The sequence below is a fragment of the Chiloscyllium plagiosum genome, unplaced genomic scaffold (assembly GCF_037043375.1).
Source record: "Chiloscyllium plagiosum isolate Xiang-an unplaced genomic scaffold, Cpla_swu_hap1 HiC_scaffold_6, whole genome shotgun sequence".
Lineage (NCBI taxonomy): Eukaryota > Metazoa > Chordata > Chondrichthyes > Orectolobiformes > Hemiscylliidae > Chiloscyllium > Chiloscyllium plagiosum.
This window is the reverse complement of record NW_028270144.1, coordinates 123,613,319-123,634,292: the sequence shown is the minus strand read 5'-3', so window position 1 is coordinate 123,634,292 and position 20,974 is coordinate 123,613,319. Positions and strand designations below refer to the sequence as shown.

Sequence of the window (20,974 nt, the reverse complement as noted above, 5' to 3'; positions counted from 1 at the left end):
AGGAAACCCACGCAGGCACAGGGAGAATGTGCAAACTCCACACACACAGTCGCCAGAGGCAGGAATTGAACCTGGCTTCCTGGCGCTGTGAGGCATCAGCGCTAACCACTGAGCCACTTAGGAAACTTGGTCGGCGTGGACAAGTTGGACTGAAGGGTCTATTTCCGTGCTATATGACTCTTCAACCAATTTAAAATATTTATGGTACAGGTTTTATTAATCAAAATCCAATGAGTTACATATTTGATAGGTTTGTATAATCAGAGATGTCAATGAGATTTGAAATTCAACATGGTTTACATATAATTTGCTTTAACGCTATATATGCTTTACATAGTTTACAACTACAATATGGCTTATATAAAATGCTTCACTTGTGTCTTTAGACACCACTAGTAATACCCAAGTAACAATAACTGCTACTTCCAGCAACGTGGTATGTTTTATTAGATTGAAAATATAAATGTACTTCACTGGAATACTATAAATCAAATACTTCAGCAAAGCACATATAGAAATATTTAGGTCTGATGATCAAAAGCTTGGCCAAAGAAGAATCTTCAAAGGTGGAAAGCAAATTCCAGATATGAAGGAGGATAGAGAAAGTAGTACAGAGCTTAGGTCTTAGGCAACTGAAGACACACCCACTAATGTTGGGGCAATTAAAATCAGATTTTAGAGATCAGAGGGACAGCATGATGGCTCAGTAGCCAGCACTGCTGCCTCACAGCACCATGGACCGGGTTCAACTCCAGCCTTCAACAATTGTCCGTGTGGAGCCCGCGCAGTCCCCCCCCATCTCTGCAAGGGTTCCCTCAGGGCGCTCTGGCTTCCTCCCACAGTCCAAAGATGTGTGGGCTGGGTGGATTGGCCATGCCAAAATTGCCCATTGTGTCCAGGGATGTGCAGTCAGGCTGGGTGGATTAGCCATGGGAAGTGCAGAGTTTTAGGGATTGGGTAGGGCTGGGTCTCTTCAGAGGGTCAGCGTGGGCTCGATGGGTCAAATTGCCTGCTTCCGAACTGTAGGGATTCCATGATTCTGTGAGATGCACGAAAGGGCAGAATCAAATGAGTATAAAAAAACCTCTTAAAGCTTTGAAGCTGGAGATGACAGAGATAGGGAGGGCCAAAGCCATGGGTTGTAAACAAGAACGAGAATACCAAAATCAAGATGTTCTTTGTCCCGCAGCAAACGTAGATCAGTGAATACTGGTAATATTTGGTGAGATTTTTAAACTATTTTCTAATCAACCTGTTCAGAGATATTATTACACACCTCTGGAGCAGGCGGACCTTATCAAAAGTTTTGTTGAAGTCCAAGCAGACTACTTTAATACATTGCATCATCCTAATCTAATCCTCATCTACCTCTTCACAAAATTCGATCAAATTGGTCGGACTGACCTCGCCTTAAAACCATGCTAACTGTTCTTAATTAATCCTTGCCTGTCCAAGTGCAGGTTAATTCTGGGAGGTTAATACTAGAATTGCTTCTAGTAGTTTCCCTACCACCAAGGTTAGACTGACTGACTGGTTTCTTGATATATCATTTTCCCCCCTTCTTGAATAATGGTACCAAGTTGGTTGTCCTGCTGTCCTCTGGCACCTCTCCTGTGATCAGAGGGGAATTGAAAATTATTGCCAGCATCCCTACCTTTTTCTCCTTTACATTCCTCGACAGCCTCAGATTTGGCTGTAACAGGTTGCCTTGGACTGCCCAACCATTGGAAATAAATTTAGTCTGAAGCTTAAATCTGAGCAGCGATAAACGGATTCCTCTCCATTGAGAGTGTGTTGCTGGAAAAGCACAGCAGGTCAGGCAGCATCCGAGGAGCAGGAAAATCGACGTTTTGGGCCGGAGCCCTTCATCGGGAAGCCTTTATCTTAAAAGTACTTTGACCAAGTAACAGTTAAATTCAGGAATAAGAATTATCCACCATCATCCAAATGTTGGTCTGGAGTCAAAGTTGGCATTGTGTCTCTTCTTGGATCAATTATGGATCACTGAACTTGCTTTTCTGGATACAGTGGTATCGATTTAGAATCCTCCTTTAAAATGAGGTGATGCTTAGGCCTTCCAGAGATTTTCAACTGTTTTTCTGATGATCAGGGTTTTGGGGAAAATGAGAGAGGACAAAGGTTTTTCCCCAGGCAAGATATTTCTCTGACCATGTGTTTTCAAATCCAGTAGATTTATGTGACCACAATCCAGGTCTGTGGTCTGTCTGAAAGTTTTGTAGACTTGATTGCTCAATAGAACAGCATGTATTCTGCAAATGCTTTTTTTTTTCCTGTAGCAGTTTTCTTTGCTTTGCATAGTAGTTTTTCCCAAAAGGTCCAAGATACAGATGCATGTCCATATTCTGAATTAATAAAACACCTTCCTAACATTACCTTACTTGTTCCTCTTAATATTTTGACAACTTAATCCTTCTAAATTCTAGGGAGTATAACCATAATTCATAATATTTGCTTTCACAATTCTCCAGGAATCATGCTGATGGAATTTGCTGGGATGTTACAACGGACAGTTTAATAAAAGGGTTCAATCTTAGAAAATAATGACCAAAACAATGACGACAAACCTTAAGGCAGGCTCACATTATTTCTGAATATTTTGGTGCTGCAGATTTATTGATGGTGGTAGTTGCTCCTGCATGTCTGAATTTTGTGCACTTTACCTGAAAGTTCCAATAGGACTTGTCAAGCTGTATTCTGGTTAAAGCATGCTGTGCAGAATCCCTTCAGTTAAGGATTTCCTTGTGCTTAAATGTATTTTAACCAGTCGAATGGTGGATCAGACTGAATAGCCTACTGTTCTTCCTGTATTAAGTGATATGGACAAGGCTACATAAATTTCTTACTCCTTACTTTCCTTTTCGTGCAGGAGCCGCTGATGCCAGTCCATTTGTACTCCAACAGGAATTAGTATCTCAGTGGCTAGAGGCAGGAGATTTTTTAATATGTGGAAGTTAAAACACAGAATACAAATTTCTGTGTACTCTGAATATTTTTGGCTCTATTGTGTTTGCCAGTTTTCTGAGATCTCTGAAATACAAGAATTCACAAACAGCTTTAATAATTCAGAGAGAAATAGAAAATTAAGGCCAGTTGGTGTTTGGATATTGCTAATTTAAATGTAATGAGATACAGAGGCTGTTTATTACATATTATTTAGGTTCATAGGGCTCATGTGGTGCAGTGGTAGTGCCCCTATTTCTGAGCCAGGAGGCCTGGCTTCAAATCTGTCCTGCTCAAGACGTATGTCATAACATGTACAGACAAATTTGATTAAAAATGTCTAGAAAAGTGTCATGTTTGCCAAATGGTCAATGCCAATGTCTAGTTCCACACAAACTTTATCCACATGTTTAACCTATTAGTGTATCCTTTATTCCTTTCATTTTGGGTTCATTCAACTTATCTGTGCTGTTTGCCTGAAGTATTACATGTGGCAGTATTGCAAAAACATACCTTGTTGAAATGTTCAGCAACTGCCAGAGATTGCCATGGTCAAAGTTCCAGGATGACTAATGAGAGCCGCACCCCCCCACCCAGATTCCGACTGCTGCCACCTACAGCAAGTTTGCAGCAGTAAAATATTTAGGAAAAATGCGAATCTGCCTCAAAGTTTGCCATATTTGTTTTAGCAGAGTTTTATTTTGTTTCGTAAGCTTTCCATGACTTTCATTGAGATAAATTTGAAAGCAAGATACTGTAGACGCTGGGAAACTGAAATGAGGATGAAAACTGCTGGAACAGAAACCAAACTTGCTGGAAAATCTCAGCAGATCTGTGAAGAGACGTCAGAGTTAAAGTTTCTGGTCTGGTGACCCATCTTCAGAACACACAAATGCTGGGACTACTCAGCAGGTCCTGCTGAATTTTGGAACAAGGAACAGGTTTAGTGTTTTGAGCCTGCGGCTTTTCATCAGTTTAGACACTAAGTCACTGACATGGAATGTTACTGTTTATGCACAGGAATTACTCCCAGTACCAACCCCCAGATCTTCTCAATTGAAACAAAATATCCTGAGACGATTTGACTGGGTGGATGTTGAAAAGATGTTTCCTCTTGTGGGCCAATTTAGAAATAGGAGCCATTGTTTCAAGATAAGGGGACAGCGATGAAGTATTTTTTTTTTCTCTGAGGGTTGTGAATCTTTGGCATTCATTTCCTCAAAAGGCACAAGATGCAGAATCTTTAAATATTTTTTAAGGCAAAGGTGATAGATTCTTGATTACTAGGGGGATGAAAGATATTGGGATATACAGGATTATAGAGTTGAGGTTAAAATCAGACCTGCCACAATCTCATTGAATGGTGAAGCAGGTTTGAAGGGCTGAATGGCCTACTCTACTTATTCCTTGTTCATATGTTCCATTAATGGAGAACTCCACCTGACACTCCATATTTGTCTCAGTCAAAGCATCTTTTTCTGAGCTGTGCAGTATTTTACTTGGAGATTTTTTTCATAAACATGTTTTGAATTGTTTTGCTCAGCAAGGAGGTTAGTGCTGTTAGAAATAGTTTGCTATTTCAGTATTGGCATCCCTTGCTCCCGGACAGGTATAATACTAATGGCCACCAAATAAAGTACTGATGGTAGCATAAGGCTGTGCTGGTCTCCATTTACACTGATGAACTCGAGCAGTAACAGAAACCAGACATGCAGACAGTAAGCCCAGCATTTACTCAACACTCCCCTTGGTCTCTATAACCCCTAATATGCACTCAGTAGCACTCTGCACTGTCTCTGCAATCACTAATGTGCACCATGAGCACTGCCAAACAGAGATTGCAGCCCCTAGCATTTCCATACTTGCACTCCCCATAATGCAGTCACCAATAATGTGCAAACTCTCTCTTAAACCCCAGTATGTGTTCATTAGAATTATCGAGACAGCAACGCAGCATGTAATCACTAACACTGTGTGCAGTATCTGTAACTCCCCTAATAGATACTTCCTAGCACAGACCACAGATACGTTGTGAATGAACATGCAGTCTCAGTCATGCAACCACTGTCAATGCACGAAGACTCTCTAATCCCTGGATTTTGCAAATTTTATTCACCTTGGAAGGTGGTAAATCTAAATTAAAACCTGGTACCTTTAAGATCATAAACCCAGATTCATCCAACCGAGCTGCCTGCAACTTAACTTCCAATTTTAGGTTATTTTCTGTTGTATGTAGAAATTTAAACATATTTAGTTGCAGTCCATTATTGCACTTATAATCATATTGTTTTTTGCTATCTCTCATTGAATAACAAATAGAACAGAACAAAACTACTGATTCTCAGTTCTTTCAAAAGCCCATATCCAAGAGAGGCCCAGAATCCCCTAAAGTAATTTAAAAAGGAATGGGAAGCAGACACCATTTGCATTCACACAGAAAGCTGTAGTTTGAAGGAGGGAGTTTGGGTGAGTGGAATTGTTCCGTTTATTTCTGGTCAATATGCTGTTGACCCACTCGAGAGACATCCGGACGTAATCTAGACAGTAGATTACTCCAGTGCAGTACTGAGGGAGTGCTGCATTGTCAGAGATGCTGACTTTTGGATGAAGTGTTAATGTCAGGCCTTGTCTACCCCTGTCAGATAGACTTCAAAAAATCCAGTGGGGGTTTCTTGAAGACAACAGGGGCATTCTCCACAGAGTCCTGAACTAATGTTATCACTCAACCAGTATCATTTCAATGCGTCAGCAGGTGATAATTGCCAGGTGGAATCTCATTGTGCTCAAATTAACCTCTAGTTTCTAAGTTACAGTTTTATTATAATTCAAAAATAGGAGTAAATGACTGCAGATGCTGGAATTAGTACTGAAAACAACAAATGCTAAAGATCACAGCATCCGTGGAGAAAAGAGCAAGCTAACATTTAGAGTCTGGATTCACTTCTTCAGAGCTAAAGTGAATGAAGAGTCATCTAGACTCTATATGTTGGCTTGTTCTCTCTCCATGGATGCTGCCTGACCCACTGTGATCTCCACTATTTATTGTTTTCGGTCTAATTCAAAAGTACTTCATTTGGTTATACATTCTTTGAGGCAAGTGATGAATGGTGCTATAACTTTGCAATTTCCACTTGTTTTAATCGGTTTTTTTTTAATTTGCAGTTTCTGCTTGGTGTCTGGCCTATTATTTGGGTGGAACCTCCTCCTAAGAAGCACTAAAAATGCCAGGGATTGAAATCTCTGGCAAAGAACAAGCTGGACTTCAGCACTGAGAGCTGTTTTATCTAATTCTGCAAAGCGAGTGTTAATGAGTGGAAAAAGGTTTGAAATGAATCATGGAGAGAAAGAAACACACTGATGATATATTTCCGATCATGCCGAGTTTTTGTATTTATTTTTTTAAAATGCTGCCAGGTGTAGTAGAATTATCTAGGAGGTTAATGTGTACAATGGGAAGTCAGAAATACTGCAGCTTGTGTGATAATGTTTGATAGAACTCTGATAATATTCTGATAACCAACTTAATCAGTGAACAGCTAATGTTCTTTAGGTCTTTTTACACTTGGCCAAACTATTGAACAAATTATGGACTGAAACGGAGTGGTTCACTGTACCCTAACATTTTTTTTTAAATTTATTTGTCTCCTGCTCTCAATTCTGCCCATTTAAGGATCTTAAGAATTTACTTCACTAGACCTATGATGTCTCTCTGAAAATTCTCAAGACCAGAGATGTGCATTGAGTAGTACCTCAACATGTAAAACAAAGGGCAGGTTCCATTCCAAGCCTTGGATTGGGAGACAAAGTACCACCTCTCAAAATGGGGGCTGGGGTGTTGTTGAGCGAGAAAGAACTGGTCCATCTCTTCTCATCCCTCCTGCTTTGTAGGTTTTGTTCCTGATCACTTTAACGCCAGTACTGCCGCTCACCCTGCTGGTTGCTGAGTTTCAGTATTGAGAGAGACATTTAGGGATTTGGGCTACAAAGCAAGGATTGTGGGCTGGCGGGAAATGTCAGGATCACTCCCAGACTGCGATTTGAGTGAGAATGAACGTCATCGTTGTCCCTCTCATTAACTAGTGAAATGGTAACAGAGGGGGTAGAAAACATAACAGGGCTTTGCTTTCTAAGAATTTAATCAGTTTGTGCTGGTCACTGAAAAACTGAAAATTGTGTGCGCTTGGATTGTATTTAAACTGCATATCGTGTTCACTGTTCTTTCAGTAACCTTTTATATTGGAATTTTATAGCTAGGGTTAGTGTCCTTCATTAAAGCCCTAGAATTCAATGGGGATTCTGCTGTCAGATCTAATCGGGAATCATTGGAAAATATAAATACCATTTCCTTGGGGATTGTGCAAAACAATGAAAGGAGGTAGCGGGTTCCCTGCAGAATTAGTGTTATGCATTAGTATTTGAGCCTGGGAATGTGGCCTCTGCATACATTGCTAAGGGCTTTTGGCAGTCCTGCTCTTGTCATTGTATTATAAATTTTGTCTGTACTTGGTTCAGACATTTGAGGGTTAAAATCCACCTTATTTCACAGCCATTTCCCCACTTCCTTCAACCCCCTTTCTCCTCACGGCTCACCTTTCCACATTTGTTCTAATCATGCAAGTCAAATCCCTTTCCAGGCTATCATCCCGGGAATGCACTAAAATTATTTTCTCATGAATGTCCAAGCACCATGATCTGATGCAAGGGGGCATTAGCCTCCATTCTGTTCTATCTCCACTACACCAAGTCAAATGTCAGTTACGTGGCAACACAAAAGTTTGAGAACTCAGCTCATAACCCATCGCTCCAAATCCATTTAACTGGTGTGACATAGGATCCAGCAATGTAACCTTTCTAAACGAACTGCATGGTTTTGTTTTTAAATGAGTTAACAATGGGGAAAAGAGTGTTGCAAGACACAGCGTATCCATATTATTTTGTAAATGGGTGTGACAGGCTTTCACGTTGGGTATTCTCTCACATTTTAAACACTACTGCCCTGTACACTTGAAACAAGGGACCAACAATTCAGGTTCCCAATATTTCTAGCTCATGGTTTAATGAAGGATGATTGATTTGGGCCTGATGTGGTATGAGGAAGTGGTTTTACTATATTGGTGCAGTAGAAAAGATTGCCCAGTAGCTGTGTCAGTGAACCCACTGCCTTTACCCCAGCTGCATTTTGGCACCTATTGCCAGAGAATAGGAGTGAAGGAAATGCAAACTTATCTCTCCTGTGATCCAAACCAGAGTAGTGCCCGATAATCTCTCCATGCACACTTCACCATTCTCAACACACTTTCCCCTTGTGACCACCTATAAGTTTCTGAACAATTCAGGTGTGTCTTGTTAACACTTGCTACCAATCTATTTGAATTGCATTTATTGAAACTTTCCATTTGTCACTTTAACAAAGCATTCAAAATTTTCACATTCCAGAAGCAAGTTTTATGGTATAATTGTTTTTTTAAAAAAGAGACTGAGTGATGAGTAAATGTAATTTATTTCAACAAAGTACAGTCAGCACTGCCATCACTCCAGTTTAGGAAGCAAGCTTCATTTTTCATTCCACACCAGGGAGGGTTTCACAGGGAGGCTATAACAGAAACACCCTGCCAAGCTGAAACGTGGAAACAAAGTTGCTGTCGCTAGGACCAGTGCAGTAATACTTGGGTTACTAATACATTTGGGTTTTTATTTTTCATTAAGTGGTGAAGGTTGGGAATCTAAGGAATTTAGCATCATTTACAGGCGAATGAAAAGAAAAAGTCTGGAAGTCACTACTATAGACCTGCGGGCCAATGTTTAGACAAGACGTATCTCTTTACCCCTAGCACCAACCACCGACACCACTCCCTCTTCTACAATAAGCCGTGGTGATTGTTTTCTTAGCTCAAACGAATAGTATTACCAAGGAGGTGAAGTCAGTAACCAATGTCACTCTAGTTCAGTTTGTCCAGCTCCTGCTTCATAAGTACAGCCAACATTACAGCCATCAGTGAAGCAGCTCTTATAAAGTCAATCAATTTGCCAATTATAAGACAAAGTCTGTTTAATAAAAATCCTATCTACTAAGAACAAAGAAGTGATTGGCCAAGTACAGTTGGACTGGTTGCAGCTTCACTGATGGGACGCAACTTTGGAAAAGGAGCAGGTTGTTCTTCAGTTTTCATCATTGTGTGAGAACCATATTACCACCAAACTAAATGCATCGCGGAGTTTTGAATCATCTTTGTTTTATAAGATTTGTGCTTAAGTTATAGTTGGATTTAGGTTTGTTGCTGAGAGCATGACTTATTTTGGGGTGGTTTCAAGAGGAAAGGAGAGTTGGCTGAATCTCGAGTTGGCTCTGCCAGGAATGGTCACCATTTTGAGACTTGTGCATCTTTCACCAATGATGATAATTAGAGATTCCTACTCCTGAACATCCGATTCTGCCACTGCACACCCGCCTCCTCCCACCATCACCAAAAGATCTCTCTCATGTGCACACTGTTCCACAGTGGTCCAGTCACTTGAAGCCAAGGTTATGACAATCTAACGAACAGAATGTTTTGATGGAACACTGAGACTTTAAAACAAGGGTCAGAGATGAGGTGCCACAAGGGTGCAGTGTGGACATTGTGATTCTTTGCTTTTGATGTTCAAAACTGCCCTGACATCCCAGTGCCATGCCCCAAGTGATCAGATGAGAAATATGTGTAATTACTTTAAGAATTGTCCACCCATTCTGAAACTGGAAATCATGTGCCTAAGATCATCGCATTATTTAATTTCTTTTTTTTTCCTTACAGTTTCTTTTACTTAATGCAGGGAACCAAAGTGTTTTGTTATTTTGATTTGGTTTTTTTCAATATTCAAGGGGAGTTTTGAAAAGGGATGTTTTCCTCCCACAAAATCAGACCTGGAGCAGGATAATCCAGATGTGTTGAAAGAAATTCTGCTGTAATCATGCTGTTAATGAAGCTGGGAGCACTTCATGACCTTTGCCTGTTAAATATGATATCACTAATACTTCAAAACACCCATCCCTCACTCACTGTTGAGTGAAACTTCCTAAAGGTCATGAATCTCCAAGTTAATTTATTCTCTCGCTTTGAAATACTTACTATTTGTAAGTGTTGTTGCAAGTATACACCTGTGTTAGTAAAACTTCAGCTCTTTCCCATCTGATCTGAACGTTCAAAGGCAGGACTTCCCGACTGGGATTGCAGACTCACCTCCGCAATGGCCATTATGTAGTTCTGCCCCTACCTCAATCTCACAGATCTTCTGTCCACCACCTAATTCTTCTCACCCCTCAACTCGCTCTCAGGTTTCAGAGAGATTGCAACAATTGTCAAGCCTTGAAATAGGGTGGCAGTGGGAAAATGTTGGGGAAGTATTGGCTTTCAGTCTGCACAATATATTATGTGAATTTATCCCTAACCTGTACCATTGGCAACAGATGCACATCGGAGTTTCATTGTGGACCTACACTGATGTTTAATCCCTGTACACTCCTACAGCACTGATCTGTATTGCATGTGTGAGAAAGGTTATTAGAATATTCCACAATCAACTCATAAACCGACCAAATTTTCTTTATAATGTAATTTCTGTAATCATTTTAATAAGTGTCTCCACTGAATGTTGCTCTGCCTATTACAACAGCGCTAGACATCACAGGGTGTCCCTAGAATGCACACTCAAGGTGCCAGGAACGGGCAACAAAAGAAATTAACAGCACCAGTGTTAACTATGAGAAGACCATTTCAAATATTGGATTGTACACTATTTTGAATTATGTGTAATAATATTTCAATATTAATGTAACTAACTTTTGTGAAAGATTAAAAGCTGACAAAAGAATATCCCTCTGTCTCTGTGTGTTATATACATTAAAGACTTTTCCTGTTTGCCATGATTTAAATTGGCACTTCTGTACATCTTGCCTCTTAAAAGACCCCATTTTCCCTTCAGCAGTACTTAATTAAATTGCTAGTGCATAATTTGTGTGTTACTGGACCTATCAGCTAAAGATTTGAGTTTGCTAACTAATTATGCTTGAATTGCTTGAATTTGAGTAATCTGTTCATTTTTGAACTGGAGCCAGTCAAAATGGTTGCAAACACTGCCAGATTGTTGTCAGTGTTGTTTGAGAACAAAATCTATTGCTCCTTTAACCTGAATTGACCTTTCTCACGAGTGCAATGTTAAGCAATGTTTTAAAATAATAAAATAACCCATTTAATTGCCTTCAAACTTGATTCAAGGTCACAAAGTGTCTTAAATGAGCTTTTGATCTACAGTGTAGATCCCTGCTCCAATTACACAAACTGTGCTTGTTTTCCGAACTTACACATATTCGTATCTATCTCATCTGTCTATTTCTCTGGTACAGCTGTTTTGAGTGCCAATGTTGTGCATTCCACACAATCTGTTCTTTCATCTAAGCAGCTATTTGGGTCATAGGACAGAACAAAAAGCATTGGGCTTGGAAATGGGTGTAGGAGGGAGATTAGCCTTGTGTTTGGCACCTAGTTGTGTTGGATTGGTTCAGTCCTGATACAAACAGTGGTCTTGTTAGCCTGGCATCTATTTGGTACACATATTTTGGAGAGCTCTATTGCTTTTCAGAGATCATATTCTAGATACTGTCGAATCTGAGATTGTATATGTTCTCCCTTTGCAGTTTCACCCTGCTCAGACATGTTGTGACGCATTTCTGGAGCATGTGAGACTTGAATCTGGCTCTCCTGGCTCAGAGACACTGCCACAAGACTGTCTCTGAGATTTTATGCAATTAGCATTAGCTGGCTAAGCAGAGGGCTTGTGTTGGATGGAGATACACCACAAGAAATGGAACAGGAGGAGGCCATTCAACTCTTGACCCTGTTCTACCTTCCAGTACGTTATGACTGATATGGATTTCAAAGCATTGGAACAAAACCCACACAAAATCTAACAACTCCACTTTTGAGATTTTTTTTATTGACACCCCCCCCCCCCCCCCCGGGTGTCTCTTTGTGAGGAGTGCAGGAGGATAAATGGTTCCCCGTGTCCACTCTCCTTCTCGTGAACATGTCATCAGCCCTGAGCAGTTTGTCTAATTTCTCATACAGTGAGAGCACTTGGGTAAACACGTTTATTAAGTAATAAGAATATAGAATACTTCACAGGCAGCAGGGGTCTTGACCAGACAAATGTAGGGAAGATGTTTCCTCTTGTGGAAGAATCTTATACTGGGTGTCACTGTTTAAAAATAAGGGATTCCCCATTTAAGACAGATGAGCATCTTATCCTCTGCCAATCCTTTGGACTTCCTTCAAAAGGTGGTGGTGTTTTTTTTTAAGCAGCGGTGGATAGATTCTTGAAAAGCAGGTGGGTGTGGTGAGAGATTATTATTGGGGATAGGCAGGGATTTGGAAGAATCCCATCAGCCATGATTTTACTGCATGGCAAGCTGGGGTTGTAGTTACTTACTCCTAATTTTTTTGTGTGTAGAACTGAGGCTCTGTAAGATGAAGGAGTCTCCCATTTGAGATGGATGCGAATGCACTTCTTAAGAGTGTAGTTTTTGGATTTCTCTTTTCCTAATGAACGGGGGAGACTGGGTTGTTAAATATATTCAAGGTGAACGGGGGAGACTGGGTCGTTAAATATATTCATTGTGAATTAGAGATTTTTAAAATCTCCATGTAAGTAAAGAGTTAGGGGATGGGATGCAGGCAGACATCGGTGTTGTGGCTGTAGTGTGTCTCCTTTGCCTGTAGGATTTTACCTATAAGGACATCAGGTGCTATACGTAGGAAATGTTGGGACCCTGCCTACTAGTTTGCTGTGGATCTGCAAGCTGTACAAACAGGAATCTGGTGGTTTTCTGTAATATCTATTCAAACTTATCACATTATACTTTATTTGGTCATGAGATGGGATTGTTGCTGGTTAGACAAGCATTTATTACCCATCCCTAATGCGCTGAGGGAAGTGCTGAGTGGATGATCCCTCTCAGCCACCTCCAGTGGTCTCCAGTATCACAGATACCATCTTCAGCCAATTCAATTCAATTCACTCCATATGATATTTGAAACCAGTTGGAGACACAAGATACTGCAAAAACGAATGGGCTCTGACAACATTCTGGCTATAGTATTGAAGACTTGTGCTATAGAATTTGTGCTTCCCTCGTCAAGCTGTTCCAGTTCAGTTACAACACTGGCATTTATCCAACAATATGGAAAACTCTGGGTATGACCCAGAAAGCAGAATTAATCCAACCTGGCAAATTACCACCCCATTAGTCCACACTCAATCATCAATAAGGAGCTGGAAGGCATCATAAGTGCTATCAAGCAGCATCTGCTCAGCAATAACCTGCCCAGTTTGGGTTCTGCAAGGACCACTCAGCTCCTGACCTCATTACAGCCTTGGTTCAAACATGGACAAAAGAGCTGAATTGCAGAGGTGAGATGAGAGTAGCTGCCCTTGACATCAAGGCTGCTTTTGACCAAGTGTGGCATTAAGGAGCCCTAGCAAAACTGGAATCAATCAGAATCAGGAATACTCTCCATTGGCTGGAGCCATACCTGGTCCATAGGAAGGTGGTTTTGGTTGTTGGAGGTCAGTCTTTCCACTCCAGGACATCTCTGCAGGAGTTCCTCAGGGTCCTTGGCCGAATCATCTTCAGCTGTTTCATCGATTATCTTCCCTCTGTCATAAGGTCAGAGGTGGGGATGTTCACTGATTGTACAATGTTCAGCAGCATTCACAATTCCTCAGATGCTGAAGCAGTCCATGTTCAAATACAACAAGATCTGGTCAATATCCAGGCATGGGCTGACAAGTGGCAAGTAACATTCACGCCACACAAATACCAGGTAATGGCCAGTGGTATTATCACTAAAACTGTTAATCCAGAGACCTGGAGTAAGACCTGGAGGACCTGGGTCTGAATGCTGCCGTATCAGATGGTGAAATTTGAAATCCATTAAAAGTTCTGGAATTAAGAGTCCAATGGTGATTGTGAATCCACTGTTAACGGTTCATTAACATCCTTTCGGAAGGAAAGTGGAATCCTTATCTGGTCTGGCCTACATGTGACTCCAAACCCAAAGCAATATGGTTGGCTCTGTACAGTTAGGGATGGGTACCTGTTTTCTTAAACATTCATGCAGGAAGTACAGTTGTTCGCGGGTGGAACTCTCTTGGATGGCATTCCTTTCCCATCTTTGGGCAAGTTATAGCGTGTTGCGCCCATAGGTTTTTGCAAGGTTTGTGAAGGTTTGTAGCTCAGGTTGAGGTTTAGGGTGTAGGTTTGCTCGCTGAGCTGTAGGTTTGATATCCAGTTGATTGGGTAATAAATGGTGGCTTAGCCAGCGATGCCCACATCCCGTGAGTGAATTTTAAAAATGGAATAAGATCTGGACAATATCCAGGCTTGGGCTGACAAGTGGCAACAGAAATGCCAAGCAATGACCATCTCCAAAAAGAGACAACCAAGTATTGTGTCTTAACATTCAGTGGTGTTACCATAACTAAAACCTCCACTATCAATGTCCTGGGGGTTATTATTGACCAGAAGCTGTGAACTGGACCAGCTACAGTCACTGAATTCAAAACGTTAACTCTGATTTCTCTCCACAGATGTTGCCAGACCCACTGAGCCTTTCCAGTTTTGTTTCTGATTTCTAGCATCTGCAGTTCTTTTGGTTTTGTTATAAATACAGTGGCTGCAAAAGTAGGTGAGGGGCCAGGAGTATTGCGGAACGTAACTCGCCTCCTGCCTCCCCGAAGCCCGTCCACCTTCTCCGAGGCACTTCGGAGTAGTGTTCTGGAGGACCTTCCTGTTCTTGATTGTGTTTACATTTTGAACTTTGCTTACTCTTCAGCTTCTCCTCAATAAGCTCACTTTCAGAAAGTAGTCAGCTGGAATCACAAGATTGCAGACATTGTAAAGCATTAGAACAAAACTCCTGATCAAGTATCAACATTGGTGTAATCACTGCTTATCTACCAGTGGCCCCTGTTCACAAGGAGTCGCCAGGCCTATTATTTACATTACCACTTTTAATTTCTCAATCCTTAAAGGTGGAACATAACCTTTTAAAAAAAGAAAAAAAAAGTACATTTATGAGGCGTTTCATTTATCCCAACGCCCCAAAGTGCTTCACAAATTAGATTAGATTACTTACAGTGTGGAAACAGGCCCTTCAGCCAACAAGTCCACACCGACGCGCAACCCACCCAGACCCATTTCCCTACATTTACCCCTTACCTAACACTACGGGCAATTTAGCATGGCCAATTCACCTGACCTGCACATCTTTGGACTGTGGGAGGAAACCGGAGCACCCGGAGGAAACCCACGCAGACACGGGGAGAATGTGCAAACTCCACACAGTCAGTCGCCTGAATCGGGAATTGAATCCAGGTCTCTGGCGCTGTGAGGCAGCAGTGCTTGCCACCGTGCCGCTCACAATAATTTGTTTATTTAGCTTCCCCTTAATTGCATCAGTGTTTACCTTAATGCTTCCTGTGAGAGCAAATTTCAGATTCTCACTATCCTCTTTGAGGGGAAAAAAAAGTGCATCCTCAATTCCTTATGGAATTAATTAGTAGCAATCTTATATTCATGGTCCTGCTTTTTAATCTTCTCTGACATTGAAACAGCTCCTATCTGTCTAACCTCCTGCCTCCCTATCTTAAAAACCACTCAAAGACCCACTGTTTGTAATGAGAAGGCCACATCCTGTTAAGTCATGACCCCTCAGTTTTACTGTCCTTCCTTGTGACTCAGCCTCTTTGTTCATGCGTGCACTGGCTGAAGGATGATTCTTGTCTCATCGTCTGCCCTCGTTTCATCCTGAGTCACTTTTCTGGTAATTTGCTGTTTCCCTTCCCTCTGTAGCAGGGTGAGGTGGCAAGTGTCCAAGTCTGTCTCAGCCCACGCAGGAATGGGAACTTGCATTGTAGGTATTAATTCTGAATTATAGTCTGGATATTGGGCAAACTGAGCTAAATATCTTCCAGTAGTTCTGAGTGGGTAACTGGACCCGTTGCATTAACTCTGCTTTCTCTCCATAGATGCTGCCAGACTTGTTGAGTTTGACCACAATTTCTGATTTTGAGCTAATTGCACTTTTTCTTTCCATCCTTAAGATGTGGGAACCAGACTTGTTCACATTGTGATTGGCAGCATCCTGGTTGCTCCAGGCATAGTGTTAGTGCAGGTTTGTGCATGTTGTATGTTGCACAGTGTACGTAGGTCTGGAGGCCACACCCACGCCCACACGCCCTCTACCATCACCCAGTACAATACAGCTCTGGGTTTTTACTGAATTTTGTTCAGAATATCGTAATTAATCTTATCAAGACAAGAGCGCCAGCAAAATAAAAGAGAATGACAAAATGTCTTTTTGTTCAATCCAGGGTTCGCATCAGAAAGCAAATGGTGAGAGAGCTCCCTCTACAAAACGGGAATGACATTCCTCAAAATCCAACTCTGTTGGGGAGACAAAAGCAGAAATTGTCGGAAAAGCTCAGCAGGTCTGGCAGCATCTGTGTAGAGAAATCAGAGTTAATGTTTCGGGTCCAGTGAACCCTCCTCACCAGACCTGAAAAGTTAACTCTTCTGAAATTCTGTTTACAGATGTGCCAGACCTGCTGAGCTTTTCCAGCAATCTCTGTTTTTGTTTCTGATTTCCAGCAATCAGTTTTTTTGGGTTTCTTCTTTAGACTGGCGGGGTGCAATGTAATTGGAGCGTGGAGCGAGTGCTCCATCTTGTGGCCATGTTGAAAACTGAGTCTCCTCATTGGCAGAGCTCAGTGGTGTGATGTCTGACTGGAAGTATTCTCCATCACCAGATGCAAACTGCAATAAAGTTAAAAGTATTTTGCAAGTTTTGTCTTTAAATGGGAATGTAACCTTAAATTTAGTTAGGCTCAGGTAGGAGGTTATGGTAAATATTTACAAATAGCTGGCTTAAACTGAATTGTATTTAATTCCAGGGACCACATTTTCTTCCATGAGTGAGGGTGATGTTTGAGATTCCCCATTTGTTCCCACTGGGACTCTAATTTTATTTCTTCTGCATGTGTCTGTGAGCAACTGTGGGCTCTAGCAACAATAAAGTGGATGACACAGTTTCTGCCATGCCCCTGAGTTTCCTGGCGTCATCAAGTTCTAAGTGGGACAGGAGTTGGTTCAGGAATCTGAATACAGACAACATTCCTCCACCCCACCTACCCATTGGAGAGATTAGCGCCTCGATGCTGGGTAGATAGTTTTCCACCAGCCTTTTCAGGGACTTGAACCCAGCTCCTGGCTCAGGGGTAGACCTCAGAGATACCCCTGCACCGTGAGAGAACCCTTGTGGCGTAGTGGTAGTGCCCCTACGTCTAAGCCAGGAGACCCTGGTTCACATCCTACCTGCTCCGGAGGTGTGTCACAACATCTGAACAGGTCAGTTAGAAAGTATTGAACTCCCCGTCGGGTGCGTTGGCCTCAGAGGAGACGCTGTTGTTGTTGAATCATGTCGAATTGATGCAGCTTTTTTTGGGGAGGGGGAGAATCTTGTGAAGAGTCCTCCGATGCATTGTGGTAGCAAGTTGAGGATTTCCAGGTCTCTCCGGGCTACCTCATAAACCTAGACCGTAGTCTTGAGTCTGAAGCCCTGGGCATCAAATACTCTTTTCTTCAGTTGACAGAGAGCTGGCCTGGCACATTAGAGATGACGATGAATTTTATCAAAATCAGAGGAGGTGGTGGAGATGGACACAACAGCAACATTTAAGAGGCTTCTTGACAGATACATGAATAGGCAGCGAATAGAGAGATACACTTCAAGGCAAGAGGATTTTAATTTAGAAAAGCACTAAATTCTATCGGGCCTTGACCATTCTCCAACTTATAACTTTGGGATATCTGGTCAACATGGATGAGTTGGACCGAGGGGTCTGTTTCCGTGCTGTCCATCTCTATGACTCTATGTGTAGGCACAGTCTTGGTGAGCCGAAGGGTCAGTTCCTGTGCTGTATTGTTCTTTGTTCCTAGTCTGTGTCAGTCTTCTCCCAAGATTCAGTAAATGGTCCCAATCTCTCTGGACAAACCCATTGATCTGAATTGTTCGGGGGGGGCGGGGGGTGGCGCGGGGGGGTGTTTTCCAGGTAGAGTCACAGAGATGTACAGCATGGAAACAGACCCTTCGGTCCAACTCCTCCATGCCAACCAGATATCCTAAATTAATCTAGTCCTATTTGCCAGCATTTGGCCCATAGCCCTCTAAACTCTTGCTATTCATACCCATCCAGATGCCTTTTAAATGCTGTAATTGTACCAGCCTCCACCACTTCCTCTGGCAGCTCTTTCCATACATGCACCATCCTCTGTGTGAAAAGGTTACTCATGAAGTCCCCTTTAAATCTTTTCCCCCCTCACCTTAAACCTATCTCCTCTACTTCTGGATTGCCATTTCCTGGTAAAAGACTTTAGCTATTCACCCTGTCAAGGTTTCATAATCTCTACAAGGTCGCCCCTCAGCCTCCGACGCTCCAGGGAAAACAGTCCCAGCTTATTCAGCCTCTCCCTGTAGCTTAAACCCTCCAACCCTTGCAACATCCTTGTAAATCTTTTCTGAACCTTTTCAAGTTTCACAGCATCTTTCCGATAGGAAGGAGACCAGAATTGCACACAGTATTCCAAAAGTGACCTGAGCAATGCTGCGTACAGCCGCAACATGACCTCCCAACTCCTATACTCAACTCACTGACCGATTTATTTACTGAAAGGCTCATTTTCTCACAATGGAGTTGGTAATGTCCTGGAGCACAGTTGCTCGGTGAATTATGCACAGAGTCACTGTTGACAGAGTGACCCTGACTGGGGGGAGATAGTGGTTTGCTTTGGGAATAATGGCTCGGAGACAAACAGTAAAAAAAGATAATCTACATGTTATTGATAATCGGCTGAAAGGAAGGAGAGTAGAGAGGTGTGATGGTGATATAGTTTATTTAACTCTGGCTTGGTGTGGTCATTCTAGTGGGATTCCAGTGTTAATGTGGTGTGACACAGTAATCCAGATTAATGGTTTGAGGACCCATAAAAAAATTAACCCAATGGTGACCATGACCCATTGTCATCCAGTTAATTCCTGTCCTTTAGGAGGGGAAATCCTTCATCCTTACCTGGTCTGGCCTACATCTAACTCCTAGGAGAAAGTGAGGACTGCAGATGTTGGAGATCAGAGTCACGATTGTGGTGCTGGGACAACACAGCAGGTCAGGCAACATCTGAGGAGCAGGAGAATCGACGTTTCAGGCATAAGACTTTCATTCCTGTTGAAGGGTTTATGCCCGGAACGTCAATTCTCCTGCTCCTTCAATGCTGCCTGACCTGCTGTGTTTTTCCAGCACCACACCCTCGGCTACATGTAACTCCTGACCCACAGCAATGTGGCTAACTCTGAACTGGGCAACAAATACTGGCCGAGCCACATCTGAATGTTGGGGATATCTCTACATTCTGATTATATGGCATTATAATAAACAAGGGGCCACTTCCCACAATTGGAAATGTATGAAACTCAGCCAGAACCCGGAGAACACTCCTCCCTACAAGGCAAGACCTTCGGCAGAACCGCCAGATCAAATCCGGCTGAGCTAGCCGGGTTGGGATATCTGGTCGGCATGGATGGGTTGGACCGAAGGGTCTGTTTCCATACTGTATACCTCTATGACTCTAAGATGTATCAATTCCACTTAATTAAATAATTAACTAAATTAAATAATACAAAACAGAGACAAGTCCAGGCACAGCTTGTGCCTTGCGTGCTGTAGGGCAGAGAATATGCTTCTTATGAAAACGTCCAGGTAGCGGTTCATTTCTATGTTGAGTTCTTAAAGAGACATCACTCCAAATGTGATAACACAGCACCCCTCTTTTCACCTTCAAGGGAAAGCACTTGAACTTGGACAGTAACACGGTTACAGAGGTAGGGACTGGTAATTCTACAAGTCAATGAATCCATAAATCGAATTGACATCTCCTTCAGATCTTGTCATAAAAATATTGGAATGAGATTTTATTGGCATGTGTATTCGGGTACAGGGACAGAGGGGTACAGTGAAACGTGTGCAAAGTCACTACTTTGCTACAAAACCAGAATTTAATAAAAACAACAGGAGAAATAAAAGAAACAGAACCAAAAGGAAAGAAGAATGTCCAGATTTTCCTAAAGTTCTGTCTCAAAAAGGAATATGGAGCAGCCACCCAGCCAGCCATCCACTCTGTCAGTCTTGTACAAATCACTGGGAGCCACGTTCCTGTCACCGCTAACTCAGTGCCGGGAGGAGATTTGCTATCACTGCCATCACCGGGAGGAGCCTACTTTCTGGTCGAGTGGGTTTTGCCAATGGCTGCACTTGTCCTGCAGCGTGTTGCTTATTAACCTGGTGCAGCATCACCCCATTACCATCGGCAAGTGTTCCCTCGTGATTCCTGTTGGATTGTATTGTTAGCGTTACCTCCTCTTACACCTCAGCATTGTCTCATCAGGTGTCCCAACTTCATCTCACGGTGACCGTTGGAAACATCGGTGATTAACCAAATTCTCAATGTGACAGTTGATGATTAACCACATTCTGACGGTGACTGTTGGAAAAGTCGGTGATTAACCACATTCTCGCAGTGATCGTCGGTGATTAACCACGTTCTCATGGTGACCGTTGGAAACGTCGGTGATTAACCACGTTCTCATGGTGACCGTTGGAAACGTCGGTGATTAACCATGTTCTCATGGTGACCGTTGGAAACATCAGTGATTAACCACGTTCTCACTGTGGCCTACCATTTGAGCAATTCCTCATCTCTGTCATCTTCATCCTCGCTGATTGTACTGAGAACTCTGTCCTGCACCTCAGTCAATCTGATTTGGTGGGGACTTGCTCAGGTCATTATCCCTTTCTTGACAGCACCATCTCTGCCGGAGCCAGTAACCCTGAATCCAGGCACGGAGCTCTAGGGGGACACACGGCAAGT

At 42.3% G+C, this 20,974-nt stretch overlaps 1 protein-coding gene across 1 annotated transcript in view; it reads left to right on the top strand.

Moving 5' to 3' along the window:
- acer3 (alkaline ceramidase 3) overlaps positions 1-7,353 on the top strand; it is a 195,590-nt gene extending 188,237 nt beyond the window's left edge. Inside the window, exon 11 of the mRNA XM_043692440.2 lies at positions 6,124-7,353. Within this exon, the coding sequence (XP_043548375.1) occupies positions 6,124-6,180 (57 nt within the window). The 3' untranslated portion in view covers positions 6,181-7,353. The remainder of the gene's footprint in view (positions 1-6,123) is intronic.
- Positions 7,354-20,974: the final 13,621 nt, after the last annotated feature.